The sequence below is a fragment of the Aquila chrysaetos genome, chromosome 22, assembly GCF_900496995.4.
Source record: "Aquila chrysaetos chrysaetos chromosome 22, bAquChr1.4, whole genome shotgun sequence".
In the NCBI taxonomy this organism is placed as follows: domain Eukaryota; kingdom Metazoa; phylum Chordata; class Aves; order Accipitriformes; family Accipitridae; genus Aquila; species Aquila chrysaetos.
In genome coordinates, this window is record NC_044025.1 from 19,729,019 (window position 1) to 19,751,453 (window position 22,435).

A 22,435-nucleotide genomic window follows, 5' to 3' on the forward strand; every position below is an offset into this window, starting at 1 on the left:
TGGGCAAACCCCGAAATGTCCCCGCTGTCACCCCCGAGGGTGATGGGTGCTGGCTGAGCATCGCAGGGACCAACCTGCACCAGCCCGGCCTCCGCGGAGGGGATTTCACAAAGGTGCTGATAAAACCACAGGCAATGCTGTCCTCTTGTGGCAGTTCTTTTTTCTTTTTCCTTTTTTTTAAGAACGGTAATTCTGAGAAGTTTAAAAAAAAAAAAAAAAAAAAAAAAAAATTTAAAAGCTAACAACCTCCCAGAAACTGCCTGAAATCAGAGATCCCCGAGAACAAACCTGAAAAGCCCCGATGGGGGAAATAAGACCGTGAAGGAGATGAAGCTCAACTCTCATCTGATCTGGCAGCATGTGTGCGGCTGCATCCGCGTGTATGGGGCAGGAAAGGGGCTGCACAGGGACAGGGGAGAAGAAAATGCCATTTGCACTGGGGAAGCAAACGACAAGAAGCTGCAGGCTTTGCTTGCCAGCGTGTACGCCTTACAGAAGTGCCACGCTCCCTAAAAAAAAAAAAAAAAAAAAAAAGGTATTTATCCATAAGGTTCCCATGTAGCTTACCTTTTGGTCAATCAGTAAATAAATAGAGGGAACACGGAGTTAGAGGCTGGCCCTGCCGGCCGGGGCAGGGGGGTCCTGGCACAGCTCCTGCTCCCCTCGCCCATCCCACCCGCAGCAGCACGCCGGGGACAGCCAGGGGCTACGGGTCAGCCAGCAAAAATGGGGGAAAAAGGAGTATTTTCAGCTCTGTGGTTCCACCCTCGCCCCCTGCACACATCTTTCTTTGTATTTTACAGGGTGTGACAGACTTCAGGGCGCAGAACGCAGTTCTGCAGCGGGCTTCGTTCATCCCGCTCTGGTTTTTCTGGGGCTGAGGCGGCCGTGCCAGGGCAGGACCCGGAGGAAAGGGGGAAGATGCGAGTCCTCGTCCCCGTGAGCAGAACCCCCCCGCGGGTCCACATGGGCCCTGGTGTCCCTGAGGCGACTCCCTGGGTCACATCCCGGCGAGGGCTCCAGCACGGCGCTGGGCGGGATGGAGCCGGGGTCCGCAGGGGGAGAAGGAAGGTAAGGGTCCGCCTGCAGAGCATCTCCGCAGGCGGGGAGACCGCAGGAGGCAGGGGACGAGCTGCTCTGGGGTGCGGGACAGGCGGGGAGGACGGTGAAGGACCGCGGAGGAGAGGTACGAAGCACCGAGCAATGGGTGCTGCAGGGGGGGCACAGGCTCCGAACGTGGCTCCCTTCTCGCTCCCCTTTTCGGTGCCCAGAGGCCATTTCCCTGACCCAGGGAGGAGCTGTGGCCGGCGGACTGTCTGTCCCCCGCTCCCTCGCTGGGACAAGGGAGCCCCCGGTCCCCGCAGACACCCCTGCAGCCCCAGTGTCCCCAGCGCCCCAGCCGCCGCACAGCAAAGGGGACCAACCCCCCAAAGTCGGCTGGACCCTGAGCCAAAACATGAGGGGCCATCGCTCACTGCGAGGACAAAAAAAACAAAACAAAACAAAAACAAACAAACAAACAAAAAAACAAACAAAAAAACCCCACCAAACAAACAAACAAACAAATCACTCGGCAGCTGCTCCTCGCTGAGCCCGGGGTGAGCAACGCTCCTGCCACGCTCTCCCCGGCTCTGCACCAACTCGACTCCCGTCCTTCGCCGGCTGCCAGAAAAGACCAGCTGAAAACCATTAATATATGTAGATTGTTTATTGATTCCAACATATTAATAGATTGGATAATAAACAGTACTTTTAAACATTCTCTTAACCAAAAATATAACAAATATTTACAATCACTCAGTAAAAATACAAAAAGCATACAGAGGCACTGTCTTTCTAAAAGACATAAGTGTTAAGAGGTATCAAAAAATAGGAGACAAACATTGCTTGTTACAGAATACTTTACAATCACTGACTTGTGCAGTACAATTGCTATTGGAATATCATTACATCTGTGCAGTTTTGCCAATATGCTCACATATTTAGAATTTAATTAATACCAAGCTAAACTGCATTCCAGGTATATCAAAAATAAAGATAAAACAATAAAAAGCACAACATAAGCAAAAGCTGGGTTGGGAATTCAAGGTAGATCACCCTCTATACAAGCATTCTAAAATATAATGTGTAAAGCTTTTCTAAAGAGAGAGTATCCCTTTTCCCTTCTGTTTTTGCAAAGGCAGTGGTGAGTTTATCCTTTAAAAAAAAAAATCTAATTCTAATGTTTTATAAAAACTTAAATGACAGGTTCACATTTCCACTGTTGCCTGCGACAAAATGACTTGGGAGATGATGAAAGGGAGGTTTTGCAACACCACTGATGCCACGCAGGTTCCTTCGGCAAGTGGCATCGCTGACAGGTTCAGCCCTTGGGGAATGGGGACACCCTTCACCTCCAGCGGGTGCGGGCAGCCCTCAGCACACCCCAACCTGAGCAACGGGCTCTGACCCTCTCCCAGTGAAGCATCACTCACCTCTGTGAAACTCCTCATGGAAGTGAAGGCAAAACAAAGGAGCCAGGAAAGCAGCACGCTGCCCGCTGTTAGCAAACATCCACCCGTTCCTGCACGTCCACACTGCAAAAACGTGTACTGCAAATTATCTGCAGACGTTGCCTTTCCTTTTTTTTGTGTATCGCGGAGATGAAACCAGTACTCAGAGGCTCAGTGATCTCATTTTACTTTTTGCAAATGGAGAGGCCAATTAAATTTGACAAAAGCACACTGCTTTTTGGGGAATTACTTGGAAGTTCAAGATCAATAAACCGTAATAAAATACTGTATGGTTAAATCACAAATAGCTGAAACACATCTTTCACCCGCCAGTCAAGAGCAAAGAAACAGCAGAAAGCGAGCAAACCAAGGTACGGCAGTGGAAGAACGTGGCACAAGGCATTTTAACTGTTGATCGAAATCAGAGCCCGAGTCAGAGGAACCCGGTGGAGGTACCAAGTCAGGAATCTGCGATCCAGAAGACATCACTTCAATAAAGCAGTGTACAACGGGTACTAACCACCACCCTACTTCCGTTTGAATTACTGAAAAAAGGGATAATGTCTCTTCAAATCCATACCAGACACACTACATTTGGCTATCGGCCCCGATCAATGTGATCGGTTGATTTAAAAACAAACAAACAAACAAAAATCCCAGCAAGGACCAGCAGAGGCAAGCCACACTGTGCGAGGCAGGAGAAGCAGAAGTAGTAGCTCATCTGTCCATAGTTTATGCATGATTTATTTACACCAGCTGTATTGGATATTAGGAAAATATGATTAGCGAGACTTTCACTTACTTTAAAAACTTTTCAGTGTCCTGAAAAGCCCTGCAGAACAGACGGATGCTGTTGATGTGCAAACACCACGTTGCAATGGGTGATTTATTCAACTGCTCTTTCTGGCTGCCAGAGGAGACCCCAACCCCGCTCCCCATATCCTCAAAGACAGCACTATCGCGTTTTGGGGACAAAGGAAGTCACTTTAGTAACAACCCCTCATCCCTTACACTTTTGTTCAACAGGCTGAAATAAACTACAGCTCAACACCCAAGGTCACGGGAACCGTATGATTTAATTTACCTGGCACAACACAGATGATTTTCTGACAAAACACGAAGCCTGTTGCGCACTCCACGGAAAAAAGTTAACAAGAAACTACAGCTGACGGTGGGGTTGCTAGGACTTGGATTTATATCCCACAAAAATATCAGTTTAACAGTTATATTATCAACATTACATGTGCTGAAAATAATCGCTCTGCCCTGCATTACTTTGACACTTTAATCTTTATTCATTAAGGCCTGTGCAGGTTCATTATATTCATTAAGGCCTCGAAAAAGCAAAATGCATTCATTATGATACACCTCAACTGATTTTTAATATTTTTTTTTCAACCATTTGCTCCTCAGATACTTGTGCCAAAAATTCATGCAGCCGACCAATTAGTTATGAATTGGGCATCCCTTCCTCAGCACCGCTGTTCATTTACATTCCTCCAAATTCCAATCAATATGGGTAAGTTCCAGCCACACGGTAATATTGAACCTGGCACCGCTACAAATGCAGACACAGGCTGGGCCATACACATTCACCCAGTTTCATTAATCCCAAGCTGCTATGGGGAAAGCACATCAAAGGCTTTGGGTTGTTTTTGGTACTTGTGTCATTTTCAGAAAATGTTGCATTCACCTTGCACCCCCTGCACACATACAGAAAAAAAAAAAACTTTAAAGCTCTTCACAACTATGGATATAGAAATCATTTTTGAGGCACTGTAAAAATGACAAACATCTTCTTTCTAGCTTAGGCTGTAAACATCACAACAAAGATTTACAATTAAATGTTTAAATACATATTCACACATTCATGTCCAATTTTAACACTAGAATGGGGCATCATGTGCTAGAAGAAAGAAAGAAAGAAGCTGCAGGTATTTCCAGTTTTACCCCTCTGTGCTCTGGCTGGCTAAGCAAAATCAAACAACCAACTTATTTGACCATAGTCAAACTAGAGAATCACATGTTAATACTGGCTGGCTGTAAGTCAAAACTGTCACTGACATCAGCAACACCAGGATTTTTACCTAGGATTTAAAACAAAACGTTTTGAGATCACCTGTATTTTCCAGATGAACACAACAGGGTTTTTTAACCCATCATAAAATGCATTATACTCTTATATAAGGATTATGTCATTTAATACTCAGTTTCACAAATTTTACTGTGAAATGAAGGTGATTTGTAATTTTTTTTTTTTTTTTTTTTTTTTTTTTAAAAGATAACCTTTGCACCTAAATCCTGTGCAACTCTGGTAAAAGGCCAGAATGCGTGGGATGATCTTAAAACCCACAACACACAGTTTAGTTTTGGTTTCTAGCAACACGCTTTGCATGCTGAACTCTGCAGGGCAAAACCGGGTTTAAGCTCTTTTGGGAAAGCTTCAAACTCCCCTAACAGCTCCCTGTGAGCTACGGCTTCCATATTTCAAATGATTACTTAACAGGGGAGGAGAGCAGAGCACCAACTATTGCCTTAGTTGGCTGGCAGCTAAAAAATTTCCAAATATACTTCAAGGGCGGAGGGGTTTTGCTGTGTCCGTGTAGGAGGGGAGCAGCAGACGGCAGGGCTGCCTGCCCGACACACGCCGCTCTGCGGGGCTTTGTGCTCTATTTATATTTAATCTAAACCCACTCTAAAATCCATGTATTTCTGCACCTGATAACATCCCGTTTCTAGTTTTCTGTGTTTGAGAGCACGACAGTTTATGTGTAGCTAATTTACTACCACACTGACTAAACATTTATATTAGCCAACCAGAGCACTGCCAACACAAATAAAGGAAATTACCACTAAAAAAAATTAAATTAATAAATTATTTTCAGATACTTCAGCAATGTCCTTTGCTTTTGCTGACATTTTAATATATTTTTTTTTCAAGTTCATAAAATAACACTCTTAGACTTATAATGGTCATGTAGAAAATAATGACGATGGAAAACTACCAAAGGATTATATGGTATCATACAGAAGAATGCTTCCAAGTTTCAAGTGGTGGTGACAACTGGTCCTCCCAAATGCATGAAGCCTGGTCCATCTCCGGATACCAACGTCGGTATCCAGGTAGTCAGTACACTCCTTGAAAACGGTTTTCTATTTCACAGGCAGAAATAGCTTTCTTAGGCGGTGGTAGACTGAAGTAAGGTAGAGAGACGTGATCCAACCCGTTCCATCTCGTCCGTGACAGAGGCAAACGCAACGTCTGAGGTTAGTAGCAGCAAGTTGTTAGCGTTCGCTAACAGAATCATGTGGTCCTTCTCCCCACATCCCTTGTGTTGTGAAGTGGTTTACATAAATAGCCCAATGGTTAGACTGCTGATACTTGTTCATCTTCTGCAAAACAAGAAAGAAAGAAAAAAAAAAAAAAAAAAAAAAGTAAGTTATTCCATCAGCCCCCTGCCTCAGACGCAGAAGGTACAGAACAGTACCCAGTTATTATTTGATTACAGTGGTTCTGTGAAGACTTCACTAATTCATCGTGATGTTTTCACCATCTTAATCACTGACCACAATATATTCAGTATCACCTTTTATCAAATCCTCAAGTAGTCTGAGGTATTGTAATCATAGCATAAAGATGTATTGCAAAACAGAAAATCCAGATCCTCCAAAAATTATTAGCATGCAGCTCCCAATATGCCAAAAGCTACAGGTTTGGGAGAAAAGCCAGTAAATTACTTCCCATCATGCAGTGAGCATTGTATCCCAAATAAAATTAACCAAGCACTTTTAGATACACCTATTTTTAAAGTGTATGGTTAAATTTAGTTTAGAAAAATTTGGATTAAAATGTTTGAAGCAATTACTTCCTTATTTTTACATCAAAACCATTTAATATCACAACTGAATTAATGCTGGGTAACTTTACATTTTACCGTAAATTTGAATTGCAGTAGTAATATATATGTTAAATACTGTTTACATATTTTAAAGGGCCAAGATAGGATCATTTTGCATCAGAAATTGTTTTAATCTAAATCCACGCTCATTTTAAGCCAGACTGAAATTGAAGGAAACGACCACAATATTCTAATAAAATATGAGTTCACTAGCAAAGGGTACAGAGAGATCACATCAGTGCATAGGTATTAAAAGCAAATCAGCAGATACACAATTAAGTAGAAATTCCCCTAACTTGAAGTTAGCTTTGACACAATGTAAGAGCAGTTTTTTTCAGGAAAACCTCTTGCAATTTTGGTCACCCAATACATGCCGTGCTCGGCAGCGTTGTTTGTTGCTTCAAACAAGATCATGAAGAATTTAAGTGGAAGAGACACCGTCAGGCCAAGTTGGGCTGAGAAGTCAAGTTTTCTCAAATGCACTTTTCAGAAGAACAGGAATTCACTGTTATTTTGTTCAACATTTTTAAAGTCAGTCTCCAGAAATCTCTCTTGAAGAATAAGGCAGCTTAATGCTAGCACACGAGAATACAAATGTGAAATGAATTAAGGATGTATAACGCCCCACCAAATCCAAATTCAAAATACTCGGTTTAGGTCATCATCCTGATGCCATTCTAAAACAGTGGGACATCAGTTAATCATCCCAGAGAGGCTGGAGTTTTTCTGCATCTAATTTATAGCCTGACAGCATCTCTTAAAGTCATCATCACCACGGAGAGGGGACAGATTTTAAAGGAAAAAAACCATAGTATCTACATGCTCTTAAGTGTCTCAGTTGTGCTTTGGGAGATCTCATATGTATATTTATATATATATTTATTTATATGTAATTTAGAGTCTGTTCGGTGTCAACATGCTTTTTCTACAAGGAAGGCATTCTTTTTTTGTTTTTTAAAACATGTATATACATGCATACATATATGCATGTGTATACAGCCATACAAACATATTTGTATATTTAGAGATTAATCAAGTTTTAATCTCCAAGAATGACCAAGAGAAAGCCCAGAACATCGTTGGGAAGTAAACACTGCACAGACCAGATTCACACAGCAGTTCACTTAACATCTACCGAGTCAGGTGTTGCACATACCATCCTCTTCACTATCTGCGTCAGTCATATCTGCTAGTTTGGGGTTGGACGGCTGCCGACTATGCCACTGAGGCATCTTCGATGAAATACAGGCCACCGGTTCACTACCGAGAGAAGCTGATGAAAGTCTAGAGAGGTCACTGTGCAGCATCTTTGACCTCTGCACTGCCACACTATAGTCTGGAGGTTTTAGGTGTGGGTGGTGGGGCGATCCTTCCTTTATGTCCGCTAAAGAAATCCCCATATATCCCGGAGGGGTGGGCGGTGGCTCCCTATACCTATCGTCCTTCTTAGGTGAGGTGACACAGTACACTGGCACAAGAAATAAGCAATGGAAATGTTAAAGAAGAAAACAAAGGAAACAAAACGTTAAAAAATCATGAAATGTTACAATGGCAAAACAGAAACTGATAACAAAATGCAAATGCAGAAACACTGGTTATAACGACAGCAGCAGGTATTTATGCTTTCATTTATGTTTTCTACTTATTTTAAGAAGTCAGAGTAGCAACAGAACCCGTGAACTCCTTAGGCAAGATGCCGATGGAGCGGAAACAGGACTATAACCTTCTCCACATTCAACTTGCAATAGCAGCGCCCATTATACTCCCTACTCCTGCGGCACCGCTCCACCGCGGGATGCTAAGGAGCTCCACGGTACGGACGGGGAGCCAGCACGGCAATGCTGCCGGCTGAGGCTGCTCCCACTCTCTGTTACAGGCTGGGAAATTGAAACAAAAGAAGTTACGGGAACTAGCCCGAAGTTACTTTGCACAGCATGCTAGAGACCGACAGCAAGAACTGTTGGTTGACTTCAACAACATCCACTTCATCACCCATCAGTGGCTTAACAGAAACTCATTATAATAAAATATCACTGTATCAATTCATGTGTAATCAGACATTAAACCACCCAATCAGCTATTCTATAGGAAGAAAAAACCCTAGCATCACATGAAACTGCTTCTATGAGGCAAACTGTATATAGAGCCTGCATTCCTTATTTTGCATTTTCTAATAGTAAACAAAGGCTTATCATGTCCATAGTTTCCTTCCCCGTTCATCAGCAGTTCAGGTCACACAGATTCTCAAACCAAAGCTTAACTTTTTTTAAGTTCCCTCCCCTCCCACCCACCCCCAGGTCTGGGGCTCATGTGCATGTTAAATTGGGCTTTCTCCATGTACATGCTGCAACAGGAGCAGGGTTTCAAAGCTAGGGTAATTTTTAAAATCTATTAGTTGAGTGAATTTGCATTCTTCTTGTGGATACATTTTAAACACTGAACGTTCATTAGTTTCATTTATTTCAGCAACTGTAGTATTTTCTTATCTTACAAGAATGTGAAAGGGTGAACATAAAGGAGTATTTCTTATTGTGTTCTGGACTCACGAGATCCTGGGTGTTGGTATCAGGAGCGAGAAACGGCTCCTACCTGATGGCCTCGGTTCATGCTTGGGCTTATAGGAAAATAAAGAAAACTGAATCCACATAGTCTGGGTTTTAGCAGATACATGTGGGTACAGGCAGAGATTTATACTGCTGATTTAAAGGAATCATTTTCACTCAACTAGCACTTAACTGGCCCCCTATGAGAAAGCAGGGGAAGCGAAGGAGACTTTCTTCTCCCTGAAGGGATGGGGAAGGGCTGGGTCCTCCAAGCAACCTCCCCACCTTCGGTTTTCTTTGGTTTTGCAGGAGGACTGACGAGGGTGGGTATAGTCCCCTTTAAAGGAGAAAGCTACAGGCTTCCTAGAGCTAATACCTAGCCTACTGTAATAACGAAAGTAGGAATAACGTGCCCTTTTGTAAAGCTCCCATTCATAACGTTACAAATTCTATCACAATAAAACATTCTAAGAACATTTAATGTCCACAGCATTAAGTGTCCATAATTTCTGACACCCACCCACCCACCAGCCTCAGGAGGTTACAAAATCCTTTCACAAGGAGTCCCCCTTCCCAAGCATCTGACTACTCAAATATTTACTTTGTAAAGAAAATAGGGTGAAATTCCACACAGTGGTTAAGGCAAATGTTACTGAAAGGCAGCAATATAAATTTTAATGTCTACTATAGGTAAAAGTAACGGAAAAGCTTTTCCCTTTGGATGTACAGCAATGGCACGTCACCATTCCACAACTTCTCTGCTGCTAAAGCAAAGGTTGCAGCAAGAAACGTTCGATGTTGCAGAGGGCAGAGATGCACGTGAAGTTATGAAGCCACCACATTTATGGATTATGCCAAGACCACATTCTGCCATTAGCATGTGGGCAGTGCCTTTCCAGCTCCGTTTTAAAGGTTTCAGGCAAGAAAGCTTGTGCCAATTCTTTTGGGGGACTATTCAACACCAACGCTCATTAAGCAAACGAACTGAAGATTCTTCTTTTGTTTACAATATTCTGAACTCATGCAGTCATTACAGACTCTGGCAACAAGCTGTTCGTAGAGAATAAGCAAATGGTGAAATAAAGTGAAAGTATCTTTGGCATATTGTATGGTGGTGAATAGCTAACAGATTTGCATTTGCAAACTAGAAATTATATCCACCTATATCAGATCTTTGCTTAAGTAGACATACGCACGCTCTACTGAAGCACGTTGCTCAGTGTTTCTTACCAGTGTGCTATGACTGCACAAAGGAGGCAAGCTATATGGTGCAGTATGTAAATAGAATTAAAAAGAAGGGGAAGAGCTGTGAGGAAAGATAGCATGTACTGAATAGCTAACATGTCATCTCCTAAAACAACTCGGAGGCTTATGAGCAGCTTTGAAAGGCTACAAGCACAGAGCACATGCCCAGGAGTGAGCTGTGAGCAGGTTTTCTGCAAGGCTCCACCAAGCTGCCTTTCTTCTATAAAGCCAAGGAGGAGGATTGCAATCCAAGACCTCCACCCGACGTGCGATGTTTATTCAGGTAATTACCTTTGATAACATAAACCCCTCTAGCAATCTAGTCAGTAATTAAATTGCATTTCAGCTGCACCCTTGACTTATAGTCTAGAAAGCTTTGCACTCCATGTTTTATCTTGTTCCTAACACAGTTCCTTTAGTTTTGGCTGCTGAACTCACTAGGTCAGGGAAAGAACATCTTGCTCGGTAGAACTATGCATCTTTGAAAACACATTTTATAAGTTTTTCTCCTTTCATATGTAGCCAAACTGCAGCTGTATAACCAAATAAATGACAGTTTAACATAGCAAAGACAGGAAGGGAATCCGCTTTGCCCTCGAGCTTCCAGAGACAGAAGCCCTGTGGATGAAAGGTGCCTCGGCTCCAGAGAGCTGGGAGAGCTCTGTACCCCTCAGCAGTCATGCTCTTCCCTCTCGGGTTCATGGGAAGTCTGTATTATATGGACTTCAAGAAGCCATGCTCATTGCTCCTTGCCAGAGGAACGTCTACTACAGTGACGAGTGTTTCCAAAACCATCCAAAAAAATAAATGGCCATACTACAGAGAGGAACTGCCTAACATTTTCATGAAGACAGTTCTCCTGCAGACCCATAAAGTGCCTGGGAAGCGGACAGGTGTATTATTTCAATTTTCCTAATGCAAAAGAAGGTGGCTTGAAAACACACTGTCTGCGTAGCGTTCTGATTAAAACCACATGTAAAGCTGAATTTAACATGCCATCCAGCCCCCAGACCTGCTGATGTCATTTCTTAACAACTCAATATCAAAATGAAAAACAGATGTAGAAGCTTCCATAAGCTATTGGCTTGGCTTACCTATCAGGCCTTTTTCTGTACTCGAAGTAACAGTTTTGTAAGTTGTATCAGCGCCTGGTTTAGAGTCCAAAACCTCTGCCTGCTCTGCTGTAGAGTTCTCCAGCCCCCTCCGCTTAATTGTCCCATAGTTTGTTTCGTAGGTGTCCGACAGCGAGCTGGAGGAGGCCCAGCTCTGCCGAGACTGATCGAGCTCCACGCTGGCTTTCGACTGCCTGTTGGTTTTGGAAAAGGCTTCAGAATACAAATAAGCCTCCTCAGAGTAACAGTTTGTGGGATCGACTTCAGCTATAGGTCCGTCCAGCTGGGTGTGACGGTAAGAATTGAGGAGATCCCAGCTCTTCTGGTTTGGGATATTCTGGAAGTTGTCATGAGAACTACTTGAGCATGACGTCCAGCTTCCCCGGCCGCTATCTGCTGCCTCTACCGTGATATGTTCATGGGAGATCTCCTCGCTGCTCATGGAGGACGTGAAAGCCATCCCTCTGATGAGAGCAGGCCTACTGATTGACCAGCTATGTTTGAAAACAACAGAAATCAGAAAAAAACAACTCATAAGCTTTTACAATAAGAGTGACATACTCAGAGACAATTATCTGGCTTTAAAGACAACTAAAGGGGTTTTAAAATAGGTAGGCACACGGGAACACTGACAAGAGACACCATTCTTCCCGACTCTTTACTGCACATGGCAGCAGGGAAGCTATTCCCAAGGGAATAAGAAGTCTGCAACAGGCATTTACAGGCTTGACCCCAGATCCATAAAAATCTGGTCCACAGAAGCCTTCCTTTATCAACTACAGCAATACAGTGACTGAGAGAAAGCAGAGGAGTAATCACCTCTTAGTTTCAGGCTACTACCACCTTCTTTGCATTTATAAACTAAAACCAAAATAAGTGTTTAGAATAAAAAACAACTCCTTCCCTGGCAGCAACAAAGTTGTTTAGACAGAGTGAAGGTAGCTGTATTTCAAGTACATTTGGAATTATTGGGCATAAATAACATTTGTGGAAACGATGTGGAGTGACAGATTCTGAAAACCCAAGTACAAAATTTCTTGTTTCAAGAAATGGCTGCTAAAAGCTCTAATCGCTGTCAATGCATCATTAAGGGGAAAAAAATAAAGCCAGGTTTGCACGAATTTAGAATACATGAAGTTATGATTGCTAGACATTATTCAAGTCTCTTAACTATTTCTGGTTATGTTCACAAACGCATGGGCAGCACAACATTAAAATTCAACACTATCCCTCAGCACTTTACTGACACGTTGTGAAATCGAGGAACATTTCTTCGATATGTGCAAACAACTTTTTCTTCCTTGCTTTTCTAAGTTTAGCATAAAAACTGCTTTCTTCCCTCCAAACCCCACTGAAACTAAGGCATAAAGGAAAAACCACAAAACATGAACAATCTGCTTTTAATTTGCAAAGAGAAGAGCGAGTTTAGAGGGCAGCAGTGTCCTTGGTGCAACTCCCTCTACCTCAGCCACCACTGAAGGTGGCTTTTCATAGCCAGTATGAAGGGGCATTTCGCTCAGTACACTGTTACTGTTCTGACTAAACTCTCAGTGTGCGTATGCCTTTTAGAAAAGGGAATTATTTTTGTTTATGAAGCACATCTTTAAATTCCCATTTTAGCCCAATGAAATAAACCGAATCACTAATTTCTTAAGAGCTGCATCACTTTAGCAAAGCATACACTAATAAGCTTTTTTACAGGGGAGAGACCACCACAGAATACTGGTGTATTATAATCAATTATACAGAAACAACATACAGCTCTTTATAGAGTGCAATCATAAAAACCTTATATTGCTTTAGAGATAAGCTATAAAAATTAGTAAGGAGCAACTCCACTGACTTGAATCCACAACATTTGAGAACAGAATACGCTCTCCCAAGGAATCCTTAAATCCTATGGATCAAGGCTTAACATCTAGTAAGACAAAACCAAAAATTTCCAGTTCAATGTGGCGTCTCAGGACAAGTTCTCATTGCACTAAAGTAACAAGACCTTGTGTGTGGAAACTCTGAGGAAGACAGCAGCAGAAAGCTTCCAGTCCACCTAAGCAACAAATGATAATAATGAAAATCCTTAAAAACCACATTAGAGTATATTAAGTGACTGGCACTGCTGACTCAGAGAGAATTGATAATATCCTATTCCTGTTCTGCTGTCTCTCACTACTGGACTAATTTGTTAAGTATCGTCCTAGCTTTTAACACATTCACAGTCTCCTGCAAAAGACATCTATCTGAACCCCACCGATGGGAACGAGCTGTTGTCTACCCAAGTAATACTGCAAGTTTCTTGGGAAAACAAGCTCTTCCCATACAGAGGAACCAGGACTCCAGCTTCGAGCAAGAGCTTAATGACCACAGTAGAGTGCATAACTGTGTCCCGACCAAAGCTTTGTTACCCTTTCTAACACCAGGACACCGAGCCCAACCAAAAGCAGTTGCATCTTACCCTGGGCACGGCTGCCCATAATCAGCCATCGGCTGAGGATGCTCTTTTCTCTCTGCCCCCCCCGAATCCACCACAATAAGAGACTGGGACAAACTCCTCTCGTCCTGCAGCGCTGCTGACATTGAGTCCACCGAGCAGTTGCTCACAATGCTGGAGCGGGATGAAATCTCACTGTGACTGGAATCCGAGAAGTTGTCAGATTTAGTGGAAGGTATGAGGGCGTAGCCTAAAGGAGAGAAGAGAACGTCTTGGTCAAAGAGCAATTCCAGTTTACTAGGTACAACAACAAAGTATTGACACACACATTTCAGCAAGGATATTTAAAAGAAAAAAACAATCAAACCCTGTTTACATACAACAGGTCCACTGAACTTTTTAGGGTACTAAAGCTTCTAGCACCTATCAGCATCTATTACTGTAGTTTATTAATGCAAGCCTGGTGACACCAATAACCTACCTGCAACTCCACTACTCTCCAGACCAGAAGGTTAAACCTACATAAACAGGATCAACAGTTGCAGCATCAATAGTGGGTGGATGGATCAGATGTCTCCAATTTTGCAGGCACTGAGTCCTCTAGCATAAATGCAGTGCATTTCCCACTACCCCTCTGCCCTACTGTCACGTGAGATTCAAAAAAGTTTTTGGCAGCGGATGAGGAGATGCTGACTAAGGTAAAAGCCAGCTATTAGCACTCAGGGATTAGCCATATGGTCCACTTCAGTTTTATAATCTGTTCCAAAATTAACAGAGAAGGAAGCAAAAGCAGGAAATACAACTTTGGCAGGGGCTAGACCAGACACCAGTGTTGTTCCTGCAGAAGGGAAATAGCTGAAGACCTCAACAGTTTCAGGGCAAAATATATAATGCATTTTTTCTGCTTTCTTACCCTTAGCCTCAAATAACTTCTTTCAAACACAAATGTATATAGCCTCATATATCCAACACCTCCTCTTCCTATTACCTGGAGTGAACATAAAAGAGGCTACTATATTGGGGACTTCCATGGGGTCTGGCTACATATATCCTGTAGACACTTCTGCTGGTGGAGTTAAAGTGATTCCGGATGGGACACCTGTCCCCAGGCTGCATCAGAAAAAGCCCTTAGCATGGACAACTTGCCTAAATCATTTATTTTGATGACCTTAGAGAATCAGGGAAACAACTGAAATGAACTGAACTCGGCAAAGTGCATCTGGGCTGGTCTGAGGGAAACCACACTGAAGCCCTTCAGGTTTAGTGCCTGGTCTCCCTCCACACAGGGCAACCTAAAAGTTGAACCATGTATCTAAGAGCATTGTCTGAATGCTTCTTGAACACCGACAGGCTTGGGGCCATGACCACTTCCCTGGGCAGCTTGTTCCAGTGCTTGACCAGCCCCTCAGTGAAGAACTTTTTCCCTAATATTCAGTCTGAACTTCAAGCTTCCCTTCATGAACCCATGTTGGCTTTGACTCATGACCGCATGGTCTTTCAAGTGTTTCTCAGTAACTCCCAGAATAATCTTCTCCATCATTTTACCTGGCACTGAAGTGAGACTGACAGGCTTATGACCAGGGTCATCTTTCTTGCCTTCCTTGAAATTGGAATAACATTTGCTAGCTTCCAGTTGACTGGTACCTTCTCCAGAGTCCCAAAATCACTGACAAATAACTGAGAGAGGTCTAGCAATAACATCGTCTGACTCTTTCAGTACCCTGGGATGAATCCCATCAGGCCCCATAGACTTATGGGCCTTCAGTTGCAGCAGCAAATCTAGGATGTTCAGATTTCAAGCTCTCTGGAGTATTCATCTCTTTAGTAAGCCCATGCACCATCTCATGGGCAGACCAAAGTTCATTCTGTTGTGCTGTCAGGCAACAAAATCAGGAGGTGCCTGTTAAATCGGTTTGCTTTTTGGTTTTGTTTTTTTTTTTAATAAAGAAATCTCAAAACATTTTGCTTCCAATAACTCTGGCCCACAGTTGCGTTTGTTCCCCTTTATCTGAAGGCAAAAGGTCTTGGATTAAGGACTGTGGTGTTGTTTTGGAGTTTGTCAATTTAAATATTTTTTTCTTTAAGTTCCCAGTGGGTTTCTCTATAGCAAATCCACTGCACCTCAGGAAATATATTCCCTGCCTTCACTAGGAGAACAGAGTCTATGATATGCCTTACATTATGTGCATAAATTTACAAAATTAGAACCTTTATTTGAAAATACTGGATCATCAACTGCTTCATGTACAGGTAAACAAGCATCTGTAAATTAATCAAAACGTGGTCTTTCTTTACAGGAGACCACGTTAATACACTGTTGACACAGTCCTCAGATAAGCATTTTTTCCCAAATTCCTACCAATCACTCGATTTCTCACTTCATTTCTACCTACATGTGCCTTTGAACTGGACTGCCATATATTTACATCAATTAGGTGAAAATGTGAAATGACTAGGCAGCGTAAAAGCCACACCAGTGATACACACAACTTAATACAGAAGATTGATGCCAGTAAGTTTGTAAAAAATACAGAGATCATATAATATGGCATCTGGAGCCACTGGTATACATACCACTGAGCATACAGCTCAATTTGAGAGATTTCACAGCTTAAGCTTGATTATTGCTGTATGATTTTAAGAGCAAATATGAGCATTAAATATCAATATTATCAAACTAAAGAACGGAACCTTGTGAATGAAAAAAACCCATATTTAAGACCAGCATTTTTAAGATTAAATTTCAGTTTCCTTTCCTTTGACAATAACTAATACCTCATATTCTTTACTTTGTCTAACGGACTCCTTAAAATTAACACAACTGTACTGCAGTAAGAAACGTTCTCACAGTGCATCTTAATTCTAAGACACTCTCTTCAAGAACTTCAAAATTCTGGAGAACAAAAGGACTCCTCTTCATTAAAGAGATTAACACTATCTGAAAGCTGAGTCATTGAATAACAGCACATGTATATAAACAGACTAAATGCAAGTCTTTGCTGGGCTGAAAAGGTTAGCAGAAGATGTGATCAATGCAACCGTACACCGACACTGGAAGTGAGCATTCAGTTTACACCATATGAGGGACTATCTAGAGTCTAATCAAGAGAATGTTGCAGAACTTACTGTTTCATTGGCATTTGCGAAACACTAAGTAACAGAACTGCCACTGTACCTGTTCCTTGATTTTCTAAACTTCACATTATTGTCTTCACTGCACTGTAAGGGTGATTAGCTATAAATAACTGACACAAATATCTGGAAGGGAAGCACATTAAACAGCTTAAACACGTAAATGAATAATGCTAAAATAATGTAGATAAAAATCAGTATATCTGACACAAAGTGGACATCATAGTCTTTCTTCTAAAAATACATCATATAGTCTTCCTTCTCCTTCTAGACTTCATGCATAGGCAGTAAGATGTCCACAGACTGCTGTTGCTATAGATACTTGCTGTACTCAGAGCATCACTGTCTTTCTCCTTTTGGTTTTCACCCCCTTCTGAGGCTTCAATGTGCTCCGCTCCCCTTTTTGCAGTAAAAGCTGTTCTTTCCCTGGAGAAGCTTCTTTCCCTAAGTCTTCTAAACCGGGGTCCCTTCATTTTCCTGTGCTCACGCTCAGCTTCTGCCTTTTCACTCTCATCCTCTCTTTCTCTTTTTTCACTTACGACAGAACTGTCTCTTGCTTTGCAAATCATCCAAATTTTCTTTTGTAAATAAGCCCCACCTATTCCATAGCTGCGTTGTCCACTGTTCTTGTTGCTGGTTTCACTGGCGAGTGATGAGGAAGAGCCAGAGAGATTCATCTGACTGCAGTTATCTGACCTTTGGATGTTACCAACTACAATAAAATACATACAGGCAGATCTTGATAAGTGATGAGATAAATAACAGCAAAAATAACATTCTGATTTTAAAACCTTTTTTCTTCAATCCTATTTGCATATCACTTGGGTATAGCTCAAAAGAAAATGAAATCTAAGTGGAATGTGTTCATACCTAAAATTATGTCTTTCAGCTGTCTGTGAAGCACCTAATTTTAGTTCAATGAGCTGTTAGCACTACACATACAACAGGGTATGGATCACCTCAATCAAATTAGATCAGTGCTAAAAATATGCTGAGAGCAAGTTGAATTAATGAAATAATCCCAGAGAAACAAAATATTATTTTCAAAGAACCAGATGAAAGTTAACAAAAATAACACGTTTATAAGCAATGCTCAAAAATCTCAGTGGAGCTAGGTTTGGCAACCCAAGTAATTAAGCTTCTTATACATATGCTGTGTTTAATTAAAGTAAGTGGCATTCTCCTAAAGGAAAGAGTATCTTGTGAAGGTAGAAGTGGATGGACCAGCATGATCTCCCACTGAGAAGGGTGAGAAGATGCAGTAAGTCACCATGCCATGCCATGCTAATCCAGTGGCTTTGGGCTGTCAAGTGAGTCAAAAGCAGCACAGAAGGGAGGGAGAAATGCCTTACACTGTTCGACATTGACCACACTGGCTGACTACAAAGTGGTGTTAAAAGATTTCAAATGAATTCCCATCCAAGGTTGACTAATGATGAAGTGATGCAGGTCTTTTAAGACGAAGACATCAAAAAATAAAGGGATTCTCAGGGCATCACGATAGACAGGGATGTATACAAAGCCCTGTGCACAAGAACAAAAAATATGAATAGCGACTCGAGGATTTAGATGGATGCACTACTTTTGCAGCTACCACAACCATCTGTTCTGAAGAACTACAACAGCATTTTATCTCCAGCTCCATCTAATCACCTGATATTCCAGCTACCTTAGGCAAAAACATAAGATGTCTCAACAGTTTCTGTCCAACACTGTTGTCTTCCAAGAAATCCCCAGGTTTGCAAATCCCATTCATGTAGGTGGCCACCTAAGTCTGAACTGATATGCTGGCAGGCGTCAGCACTTAGGATCTATTGGGAATGCTGTCAGAAGCACTTAAGCAATTTTTAAGAAAACAGTTGTTCCCCTTTTTAAATAGTAGGTGACTTTTAAGGCCAAAACATATAAATACATTGAAAAGCTATGCGTATTCATAGAAAGATCCAATTCCATTCTTGACATGAATATTCCAAGCTACTACTTCCCTTACATGTCATTACCAACAGATATTCCTGCCACTGCCCACCCTGGTTTTAGTGCAACACAGGCATGAGTTCCCGAGATGGATGCTGACATGTGCACTGTGAACGTTCACGCAGCACACGTACCTTTGCGTGGAGAGCCCTGAGGAGAAGCAGGTGGGCTGGAGTGCAGAGAAGATGCCATGGACATAGTGTCATCTGTTTGTTTCTTACTACTTACTTCCTCAGACAAGCTTAATGACTTCTGTGGGGAACCTGTACCTATGAAAACAATGGAATCATTTACTGCATATTCTTCTTCTTTCAAGTTAGTGATACCTGTTTAAACTACAAATAAGCACCATGTTGAACAATCACCGGAGTATTCAGCAAGGAGAGGAGCAGATGCTCAGATGACTTCTGCATGTGGCGTCAGTCTCCATTTCAAATTCAGACCAGATGAGCAGCAGCCACTGCTACCACTGGGTCCTCATCTGAAGTGTGTTGAAACACCCAGGTCATAACCAGAACCATTGCAACAGATACACTAGTTGTGGTTTTTGCAAAGGACTATAAACTGTGTAACGTGTAAAGCTCAGAGGAAACCCTTGCCCATGACACCATTGGGACAGTGTTAAAAACAATTTGTGTCATAGCCAACAAGTCAGTTCAAGATTTTCATAATCAGGAGTTCTGAAATCAGCAGTCATGGGCACTATACACAACTTAGCAAGTTTAGCAAAACCAGTGCACCACTGTACTTGAACTGATGCTGTGGTATTTCTTGTTCACTACTAGACCACCTTGCAGAGGACACAGTGCTGAGGAGTTCATTTAAGTTCTCAATAGCTTGTTAGATCAACACTGAACACTTAACACACGGGAATGAAGAAACACCTCTCAGCAAAGCTTCTGGAACGTATCAAGTTGCACAGGTTTTTCAGAGGAGACATGAAATAAATACCAACTAGAAAACTTTATATGCTGCAATATATTGTTTTTAGAAGCTATTTTAATGGATATTGATGCTCAATGTATCATAGAATCATTTTGTATCATTTATTGACTGCAACTAACTTTATTTAATAACCCACAATTGTAGCTTTCAAATGATACAAGTTATGTAAATAGGTCAAGAGCATTTTAATACATAATATTGCTTTGCAACTAGCAAATTTAGAGACAGAAAAAAATTGATGCTTACTAGGAGCAACTAATAACATATGTTGCTCCATTTGACAATAACGTTGTTATAATGGTGCTCCAGACGTTAAAATACTGAATGTCTGTGATTTGTTTCAATGATTTCACCTAAATATATTATACTTCATTTTGTCATGGAAAGAAACAAGCGATGTTGTTCTACTCTGCTTGTGCAAGATCTCCTCAGAACGCAGAAATACACAGTAAAAGACTTAACACAGTACATCTGACCTGTTCAAGAGAGAAATACTAAGATCACTTCAGTTACAACATGTTCTTTAGTTCAAGAGAAAAAAGAAAGTGACAAAACAAAAGCATAGTTGGAGACAGCACCTTATCATTACCTGTTGTAAGAAAAGTTATTAAAGACTGTGCAAATGACTAAGTAAATGGCACGCTCTCTTAAAACACAGTAATATGCTTCAGCAATTTTAAAGCGAATGAAGTAAACGAAGCACAATGGTATCTCAAATAATCCACCCAGCTACAAACAGCTCCACCCTCTTATCTACTGCATTTATGAAACACTCCAGACAGGTGAACTGAAGATACTCACTGAATGTGACATGATCCTTTGTCAGTCCCTTTTTCCTACTGGGGTATAAATTCACAGTTGGAACCTGAAGAACTTGACTCATCCTGTTTTGTTGATGCTGATGGGCTTTAGTGGTTTGGCCAATTGATCTCATGGGTACTGGAGACATTTCTGAGGATTTCGCTCCTCTTCTCTCACTTAAATTCTTTGTCACTGTTACAGAAAAATTGTATATAAATATCTTGCACTTTGAATTGCAGGATTATTACAGTTGTTCTGAATACAACATCCAGACAAAGCAACCATGGCATGAAGCAGATAAAATGTATCTGAAACCATTTCTATTCCAAACACACCTGTCTCATTATATTGAGGAGGCCATTACATGAAATGGCATTAAAAAACCTGAACTCTTTAAAGTGTCACACAGGTACTTTATCAAAAGACAAAAAAATGTGATTTATTTCCACAATTAAAGTCCGTATTTTAGATGTTTGTACATAAGGTGCAAAATATAACAGCATCTCCTTCAAAATTACGTAATGCCACCGAAGGGAGAAGGAACAGTTGTTTTGCAAGTGGCATCAAAGCTTTCACTAGGTGGCACAATTGATTTGCAACACAGAGCCCTGATTCAGTTTCTACTTTAATCACACAGCAATTAATAAACTCTGAAGTTAAGGCCATCTGACTTCTCCTTAAATTCCCCTGGAAAAGTCTGGATTGCAGCGCTGCTGCTGCTCATTCCTTCTCCAAGCAAGGCCAGGAGAATCTTACTACTGAGATAAGAGACTGGGGAGCTGTACCTCCTACTTCTCTGGATATGTGCAAAAAACCCCAAACCTGCACAAAACCAATCTGCAAAACCGTGTACCAGGCTCCCTGATCCAAAGCTACTTGGTCAAAATTTAAATGTGGGGAAACACACCAAGTGCAGAGGAACTGCCGCGGGAGCAGTTCAGTGCTCCCACTCCACCGGAACAAAAACCAGGAGAGGGCTGGCAGTTCCCCCGTGCTCCACACCGCTTCCCATCCCTTCTGCTAGCTCTGCAAACTATGAGTATAATCTCAAGCAGATCAACTACCTGTGTTTTGGGGGTTTGGGGTGGTTTTTTCTAGTTTTTAAAAATAGGTACTTTAATAATATGCCACTCTACTATATATTTATTTGTATATGCACTTAACCTTCATTTTATTTTTGTGAGGTTTAAGAAAAAAAGGACTTGATTTGCTTAACTACGTGGAGTAAAGCGGTCAGTATATATTCCCTATTTTTACTTCCAAATACCTACAGCTAGCACTGCGCAAACAAGATTTTATATGATTTAAAACAATTGAAAAACAACGTCGTAACATTTCTGTTTGTCTCCTGGGCATAGTACGGCCACCTGTTATGTTTGCACATAGATCATCTATCAAGAGTTCATCCTGACATGCTTTAATTTATTGTTTTGGTGGGGGAGTAAAGCATAAAACCCACAATGGTGTTACCTCTAAGCAGAAGCATTCTGTGCTATTACTTATCTGGCTGAACACAGCACAAGCAGAACACCTCCATTAACAGTGTACGATGCCGTAGTTCAGAGCTACCTGTGATTTCTGGCGACCTCAGGCACAAGGCCAGTGTGAACACACAGAATTGAACATTTTTAAAAAGGGAGTCAAGTATGGCCATTTCCAGGATTCCTACATGTTAAATGTTAAAAAAGGTAATGTTAAAAAAAAATTGCATAGGAAGGCACCTTAGGAAATAACAAGTATTTGCATTCTTAATACTGAATAATGGAAAGGACTTAAAATTTTACCTTCAAGATGCCATCTCCTAGTCATGCTTTTAACTTAACCTTGTCAGAGACAAAACAGTATTTGAGGACAAAAAAAAGTC

The 22,435-nt window shown here is 41.6% G+C and overlaps 1 protein-coding gene across 8 annotated transcripts in view; it reads right to left on the reverse strand.

The window, feature by feature from the left end:
* Nucleotides 1-1,693: 1,693 nt before the first annotated feature.
* Nucleotides 1,694-22,435, reverse strand: part of RAPGEF6 (Rap guanine nucleotide exchange factor 6) — a 133,999-nt gene continuing 113,257 nt past the window's right edge. For 6 of the 8 annotated variants that reach the window (XM_041119380.1, XM_029998364.2, XM_041119382.1 and 3 more), the window contains 7 exons: nucleotides 20,572-20,763; nucleotides 18,960-19,094; nucleotides 17,450-17,563; nucleotides 13,744-13,969; nucleotides 11,274-11,785; nucleotides 7,548-7,859; nucleotides 1,694-5,885 (listed from right to left, as the gene is read on the reverse strand). In XM_041119380.1, the coding sequence (XP_040975314.1) occupies nucleotides 5,860-5,885; nucleotides 7,548-7,859; nucleotides 11,274-11,785; nucleotides 13,744-13,969; nucleotides 17,450-17,563; nucleotides 18,960-19,094; nucleotides 20,572-20,763 (1,517 nt within the window). In that variant the 3' untranslated portion in view covers nucleotides 1,694-5,859. The remainder of the gene's footprint in view (nucleotides 5,886-7,547; nucleotides 7,860-11,273; nucleotides 11,786-13,743; nucleotides 13,970-17,449; nucleotides 17,564-18,959; nucleotides 19,095-20,571; nucleotides 20,764-22,435) is intronic. The other 2 variants (XM_041119383.1, XM_041119384.1) reach the window with 1 other exon arrangement.